This window comes from Ooceraea biroi, chromosome 2, assembly GCF_003672135.1.
Source record: "Ooceraea biroi isolate clonal line C1 chromosome 2, Obir_v5.4, whole genome shotgun sequence".
NCBI classification, from domain to species: domain Eukaryota; kingdom Metazoa; phylum Arthropoda; class Insecta; order Hymenoptera; family Formicidae; genus Ooceraea; species Ooceraea biroi.
Window position 1 is genome coordinate 753,768 of NC_039507.1, and position 8,324 is coordinate 762,091.

General features: G+C 39.0%; 1 protein-coding gene across 2 annotated transcripts; it reads right to left on the bottom strand.

Annotated features, from left to right (window-relative positions):
- Positions 1-465: 465 nt before the first annotated feature.
- LOC105282918 (putative fatty acyl-CoA reductase CG5065) lies at positions 466-8,324 on the bottom strand. Of its 2 annotated transcripts, none has more exons than XR_003406220.1 (8): positions 5,052-5,300; positions 4,297-4,613; positions 3,503-3,750; positions 2,859-3,045; positions 2,608-2,793; positions 2,244-2,504; positions 1,865-2,133; positions 466-1,759 (listed from the first exon to the last, which is right to left on the bottom strand). XR_003406220.1 is itself a non-coding variant. In XM_011345249.3 (8 exons), the coding sequence occupies exons 2-8, from the start codon at positions 5,298-5,300 to the stop codon at positions 2,055-2,057; spliced, it is 1,527 nt and encodes a 508-aa protein (XP_011343551.1). In that variant the 5' UTR covers positions 5,301-5,334; positions 8,019-8,324; the 3' UTR covers positions 466-2,054. The 2 variants fall into 2 exon arrangements, 1 of the variants encoding a protein (XP_011343551.1); XM_011345249.3 differs by adding an exon at positions 8,019-8,324 and having other exon boundaries at positions 466-2,133; positions 5,052-5,334.

Below are 8,324 nucleotides of genomic sequence, written 5' to 3' on the forward strand. Positions count from 1 at the left end.
GAAAAAAGTGATAAAATAAAATTATAAAATAATACTTTTGAAAACTTATTATTTCGTTAAATAAAACTGAATTCAAAAATTGCCTTCATAATTACACGTTACATATGTGCGTACGTCGTGAGATCATCCCCACTCCATCCCTACTCAATGCTATCGCATGCTATCACATACCATTTCTGGCATCTATGCTGAGTGAATGAAGCGAGTCACCGACATTATTTTCAAGAGAGTAGTCTCTCTCTCTCTCTCTCTCTCTCGGTTCAAGTAGTTTTCTAAGTTAGCCGGCTAACCATTTTCTTTAAATCAAAATAGTGAATCAACACTTGTCAGAAAAACTCTTTATCTCTTTCAATTTTTTACAAATCTAAATTTAGATTTGTAAAAAATGAAAAGATATATATATATATAATAAATGATAAAATAGTTAAACTATATGGTATAGGATTTATAAATAAAAAAGCCAGGTTTACAAATATCTTTTATGTAATTATAAATCTGTCTTGTATATGTTTGATACTTGATAAAAGTATACAATATACATTGATTTATATAAAAACGTAGATATGAAATCGCTCATTAATAATAATAGTGTATTCCATTAGTTTGCCGAGAGTTAATTATGGTACATTATTACGCGAAAAAATATAGTTATGTGCTTAAACAGTTTTATGCTCAATAATATACTTGCTATACATTAAACATTAGTCTTGAGAATTAATAAAATTTGTAATATTGTCATTCTTACAACATTACATGCCGTAAATATATTTGATATTTAAACAGATAAAGTTTTTTGTAAATTTCTTTTTTAACAATCTTCTGTGTAATAATGGCCATATATAATTTCAGTTACGTGCGAGAATGGACTTTTAAAATAAGAAATACACAGAAAAACTATTTATGAGTTCTCGAGGGATGTCGTCTCGATAAATAATCTGTACATAATATCCTATATCGGAATTCAACTGCAAATATATACACACTGGATACACATTTACTACTTCGTTCATCGTATTACAGATATACATAAAATTTTACAACCCCATATTTGTTTAGAGTTTCTAGCTGCCGCGTTTGTTTTATCAGCTCTGTAATTAGTCAACGCGAGCTGTAACGAGCTCTCATGCGTGATCGTTTTATGTCACAGCCGTTTACAGTTCCCCAGTTTTATTTTTCGCAAAGGAATGAATATTAACTACTTCATTCGCATTCCCGCGTATGTGTAAATCTAAGAGTGTGTGTGTGTGTGTGTGTGTGTGTGTGTGTGTTATGTGTTTGTATATAAGTTGTATATAAGTGTGATACAATAGAATTTATTGATTTATTCGATCATCATTACTATAAGAGTATATTTGGATTAGCAAAAATAAATTTGTATTAATATCGATATTCATATTCATGATATTGATCTTAATAAGGCAACACAGTATAGGTCCTCTGGTTTGTATTATTTTTAGAATATTTCATTTGAAGTCAGTCTTTGCAAATGTAAAGTGTCGTGTATCATAAAACTTCGGCTATTGTGCCGTATAAAATTTAATTCGCGTATGCTGTAATAATATGATATGTAACTGATCCAATAACGTTCGGGGAAAATCGTTCCGCCGTGATATCTCGATATCATAAAGTTCGAAGCAAAAAGATTGAATCAGAACTAGTTAAACACAATTTACAGGTAGAAGAAACGATGCATAGCGATTAGTGAAAAATCTACAGCTTGAATTCTCAGATATATCCGCAACCTTGAAGTTACAATTATCTAAAATAATACAAAGTCTTTTATGACAACTGTTTACAATAACGTGATAATTTCTCGCTGACAAGGAAGGATACGATTTCCTTCTCTTCTGTTAGTATTACATACTTGAGATTTAATTAGTACTCTCCATTATATATATCATATATTAGTACTCTCTTGACACAAAAGTTAGTTTTCGAGATGTAAGTATGAGTTACATTCCCCTCCTAAAATATCTTTTTCCGTAATACTTTTGCAGCGCGTTTCGGTTCACGCAAATCCCGATCCGGAAGCGTTCGAAGAATTTTCGATGACATCACCGACCGGCACATTTGATCATTCCTAGTAACACGAATATGCTGAATACTTTGGATAGCTTGTGCATCCAATACAACCTGTAATATAGTGATACATTATATATGTAGTAGTAATAGATTGATGATCAATTCATTATTTTATTATAAATGAATAGTTAAACCGGAATAGTTAAGACTGGCGAGCTTACCTCGATAAACGGTTCCGAGCTTTATTTAACGTATCTGGATTGTCCTTCAAAATATATTTTCTAATTCCTAGCATGTACTGATGCAAATACGTATCCCAATCTAAACTTTTGATATCTACATTGAAATCATTACAGCCTTCCGACGCTTTCACAAATTTCACCAGCTTCGTCATATTCTCCGCGTAAAATTTCCATTCATTCATCGCGAAGAACTCGCCGGTTTTAGCGGCGCGCTCGAATCGTTTGGTAATTTTCATCATTCTGAAAAAGGCCGACGCGTTAAATGTGTTATTTATAAATGAGGCTAATAAAATTAATTATATTATAATATTTTTACGCGATTCAAAGGCGAAAGGATACTTACATTGGTTTGCAGCCTTGTACCCTTAATATAAGGTCTACGATGAACGCGGGCAAAAAGTGCAATGTAGCTACCATGATAGCATGAATAAATTTATTTGTCCTAAACGTGAAATCCGGATACCACATCACGTACTTTGACGGGGATTCTATAGCATGTTTTCTCGTGAGATATCCAAATTCGCGCCATCTGCGAAAGAAGCATTTTTTACTTTCACCATGTTGCAACTCGCCGATTTACTAACGGATACTCACGTGATAGGATGCACCACGCTGCTGGTGCAATTATAAATCTTAATCACATCTGTATGTTGCATGACATTATGCCAGGACGCGCAGATCAATGTATCGACCACGAAATCGACAGGTACAACGTCTACTACTAAGTTTGCGTCACACACGATACTTCGAATGGTGCCTCTACCTATCTCCGTCATTATACCTATCAAATAATAAAATATTATGTATTATATATGTACGTATATTGAATAAATCAGAAAATCGTGGCAACGTTTCGGCAGATTACAAGTGTCATATATACTAACGCCTTATGTTTAGTACATATAAAGATAAAAAAGTAACGTAAATCCTTGGTAAAGAGAACATAGTAAATAACTTTTATCGGATTTTCGTGTTCATTACGATAACGAATATGTTATAATCGGTCAGTCACATTAATCGCGTTTCTTCGTATCTCTGTAATAACTTTCCACGAAGAAGCGCTTGTTCTTCTTGCACAATACGTTCTCGGTTTACAAACAGTTATCGATCTAGTTTTTTTAACCAACTAACCCCGGTTTATTAAAGTCACACAAATAATCGAAATAAAAAATTTGTAAATTTACGGTATTTCAATCTCGAGTAAACACGGAATCGAGCTTGATTATTATGCTCGATACCTGTAATACCGCAGACGTTGTCTATCCAGCCCGGAAATGGTTCCTGATACGCAGCACAGACGATACTTGGTCGTACGATCGCAATCGGTAGACCCTTTCCTTTAGACATTACGATCTGCTCCGCCAGACCCTTGGTCAAAGTATACGTGTTGGGATGCTTGCCGATCAATCTCTTCTCTATTATTTCTATCGTCTCGTCATCTAAATTTTCGCACATGTCGATCACCGTGTACGGTTTCACCTGTGTGCTGTAACATTAGCAAGAAAAGTTTTTTCTCCGCCACTTCTAAACTTGTAAACTTGTAAAGTGCTACTTGAATATTTTTCCCGATAAAAAATTCATTTCCTCAAGGTCTCGTACATGCGTACGTAAACACAGCTATATATCACAATTCGACTGCAATAGAGCCGGCAATAGAATGATATTGATCAGAAGTCTTTTTTTGTGCGGATTTCTTTAGCAAATGCAGAACTTTGTATTAAGAATTAATGCAATTTGCATTTGAATTTTGCTAAAGAAATACAAACTTTAATAACGTTTTAAACTCAAATACCAATTAAAAACAAACATCAAAATAGAAATGTCACGTGGTCAGTCAATTCAATGGATTTAATAGATTTAAGCAATTAGCTAAATAATTAGCTAAATAATTAAAAGTAGCAGATTTAAGTTTGTTATTTATCTAAGTAGTAATAATAATAATGATAATGAGCATTGACTTACTTATATGTAAGTTGCGACTATAAATACCGGCCTCAGAGTACCATGCGTAAGTAGAAAAAAAAAGACTCACGTGTATATCAACTCTCCGATTTCTCGTCGATCGGCATTACTGTAGGCTGTGCTGACGTGAATGACGCTGATGAGGTTCGTCATGCGCTTGCATAAATCCAACATGCGATCCGTGCCCCGTGTGTTGAGATTAACCGCCACTTTTAGCGGCTCGTCAAAGCGCACCGTGGCCGCGCTATGAAAGACGATATTAACTCTCTGGATCAAGAGATCCTTGTCCGCGGGTTGGAGCCCGAGCTCCGGCAGGCCCACATCACCCTTCACGGGGAAGATCTTGCTGAGGGCGGCAGGAAATTCCGATCGTATCCTGTCAAAGACCTGCGATCAGGGGAAACACGGTTCGCTTCGTTTTCGCTCATCGATGAAAGTGACGGTGAAGTGATCGCGCGGTATCAGAGACACAACGATCTCCTGTTTCTCGAATCAACGCGTTATTTCACGCGGGTGTAATAATAATCGTGAGAACGGCAACAGTCGCGAGACCTTTCGTCGTAGATATTGATGGCTCTTTGACACTTTATACATGAGACTCGCGCTACACTCGAATCAATATCATGTTAATTTAACATGCGTGCATGCGTCATTACACAGGTCCGTTGAGAAATGTCAATTCGACATGAATAATTGCAGCGCGAATCCCATGTCGTTTCGGTGCAACGTAAAACTGATAGGAAAGAAGAAAGGCTTGGTGCGAGGACAAGCTTGTACAAGCTCGTGATACGTGGTACGTGGTAATAAGCGTGAATATCTACAAACAGGGTTCTCCAATAGTTCCTTGAAGCGCTCTTCGACGGACTGGTCCTTCTTCGGACGGATCAGAATGAAAATCGTGGCCACGCGGGGACACGAGCGCAGCAACTTCTCCAGAAGGGCCTTCCCGAGGAAGCCGGTAGCGCCGGTCAGGAGGATCACCGTCTCGGCGAAGAACGTGTCGATCGAGCCTCCCCTCGAGTGTGCCTCGTCGCTCGCATGTCCCGAATTGGTTTGTGCGTTCGTCGTTCCCATTTCGATGCGTGCGGTGTTTTACGCGCGGCGTCGTCTAAATATCAACGTCAAGAACATTAATATCAAGCATTAAGGGACAAGGGGCAAATTCAAAGTCTCGAATCGCGCTACCTGCGCGATCCATCGGCGCGCAAGCGCGCATGTCGGCATAATTTATGCAACGATTACGAATGTATCCTTGACCCGAGAGATATGTGTGGCTTCTGCAACACATGTCTTTTTCCAGATCGATACGGCCGGTGGTGACGGTCATCAACCGACGTCGAGAAAGGCGTTCGTTAATGTTTCATAAGCGAGTACACAGTTTCGTCGTGTATGTAGCTATAATCGCGCGTGAAATGTTACGTATAATGTCGGTCGCGAGCCTACTTTGTCCGACATTGTCTTCTCTGACGACGTCACAGAGCCGGACAATAGAGCACAATAAGACCATATAATTTTGCAATGGCCATCGTGCAAATTATTCTATTTTCCTGTGTACTCTGCATTTACGCTTCAACATGGATTTGTAACTAATTTTTTCCTTCCTCTCTCGCTCTTTCTTTCGTTCTCTTTCTTGCTGAAACATTACGTGACATAATCGACAAACGGACGTTCTATCAAGGTCGAGTTTACGTTAGACACTTATCGCCCTGGTTTGTTTCTTCGCTCGATGCGAGAAGATAATTCGAGGCCTCGAACGATATAATTACGAAATAGTATCTCACGATGGACTCTTATCACCGGCTATCGAGGATGATGCACTGACCTGACTCACGCTGAACAGGAGACGAAAGCAGACAGAAACGGAAATAAAGAGGATGCAGCGACTGGTGCGCTATTAACACAAGTATTGCAAATGTATGCGTCTCGAGATGAAATAGTTGAGAAATAACTGGATAATTAAATAAAACCGATTCCTCCGGCCTGTTTAATCATTAAGATCATTAATTAATTACGAGCGATAAGTGCGCTTGGAGATTTCCGGTGACTTTGAAAACGTTTCCTTGTACATCTCGAGTAAGTAGAGCGAGTTTAAAAATTGCGCAAACGACCGCTGTCGTAGGTCAGTATCGACTAATTAAAACTAGATAAGTAAAAGCAAGTGAATGAAATAATCAAAGCAAGCAAAAGAGAGGAAGACGTATCAAATAAGATTGTACTTGAATGTAACTTATGGTAGCGCTTGTATGGCACAATTGTCAAGTTTGCAGAGTATATACGCGCTTTTCGAGCAAAAGATTTCTTCATCCATTGAGACCATAGACATTGGTATGCCCTTCGTACGCCAAAGGGTTAATGCAGCATTGCCACCGTCATTGCACGTGGTATGATTCAGAGAAAAAGAGAAAGAGAGAGAGAAGCGATCGATCGACCTGTACGCTCCAAATATCGATCGGCCAGCCATACCAGAAGTTACACTTTTCGCGTATACGTATGGGCGTATGATGCACGGTAATTCTGATATCGTACGATGCAGAAGTCGCTCTGCTCAAGCAATTGAAATATAATTGAAATAAAAAGAAAAAAAATGTAAAGTACGGACTCTGATTTTCTTCTCGATGAAAATCACGGATGATACTTTTCGTATTCGCGAAAATGATTTCACGTTTCAATCTTGACTTCTTACGAGATGCGTGTGTTTTATTGTGTAACTGGAATCGCGAATCCGCGATTATCCCTCGTACCTTGCTCCATTTAAGATGTATAATAATTTCAACCTCGATATAACGACAAATTTCTTTGACTCGACATACCGTAATAAGATGCAGATGAGAACCCGTTGCCCCGTCAATTTTTCATTACGATCTTATCTTATCGTGGTTACGTGTTGGGATATTAATTCGACGGAATTCTCATAATGCGATAACGCATTTTACGGCGTGACGCGAGAATTGCGATCGCGAAACGCACAACAGTGCGAGGAAATTTCGGATGCGGTGTTGTGTCTTGACAAGACATACTTTATTCTGTTTCTGACTGACATTGTGACGAAACAGATGGTATATTCTTCGCAGGAACAACGAGAAAAGAGTCTTGATATCGGTTGAACAGACCGCTTTGCATAGTAACGAATCATTATTCGAACGAGTGAAATATTTTCTGAAGCAATTTTCATTTAATTAAGATAACGAGTAAAGAAAGTAAAGTTCTGGAGTAATTTATTTAGCTGTTTGCAAAAGCAGGTTACTTGGTGTTTGCAGCAGTATTTTGGATAGAATCATGACACGATTTTTTAAATAAAATTAAAGACGGTACCTTTTAAATCGAGTCATTGATCACGTTCAAAGACACTCGATGATTGCGTAATTATTGACTAATAATTATAATTAATTTATTTATATTCTTTCATCGAATTATTTAATTTTCAAAATCCGAATCGTGCAATCGTCGTGTTTCGTGAACGTGATTTCAAGTTCCTTGATATTCCTTTCTCTTCTCTCTCTCTTTCTCTTTTATTTTTTTATACATCTTTTTCCGGTTTTTCTGATTTTTTGAAACAAAAGCTTCACAAATTCCGCACGCCGGTGTCCGCGCGCATCGCCACCTTGACGCGAGAGAATCCAATTAATTAATCAATCAATCATTTAATTAAAATCAATTAACGCATGCACTATCTTCGCGCTTTCCCCTCGTGATGCCGGTCGCGTGCAATCGGGATCGCGCAAAGAATCACGCACGTGCGGATATTCCGGCAGATGTTCGCAGCCCGAAAACTCGGAAAGTACTCGCACTTACCGAGACCGGAAATGAGGAGAACCGGGAGAGGTGTCCTCGCGATTCTTTCTGGTGCACACACCTCGGCCACGCCGCACCACGCCACACCACACCACGCCACGCCACGCCACGTTCCGATACGCGCAACGATCGGCCACCTCACCTCTCCCTGCTGAAGAGCTACCCTGACAAAGGGAGCAAGATGCGCACTGGCTTGGCTTCGAGGTCGACGTCGGCGTCGACGCTATCACGCTCGCTATCGTGTGCCGTGCGCTGCGCGCTGCGCGTTGCACTGCGTTGTGTACGCTGTCTGTTAGCGGCAGATGG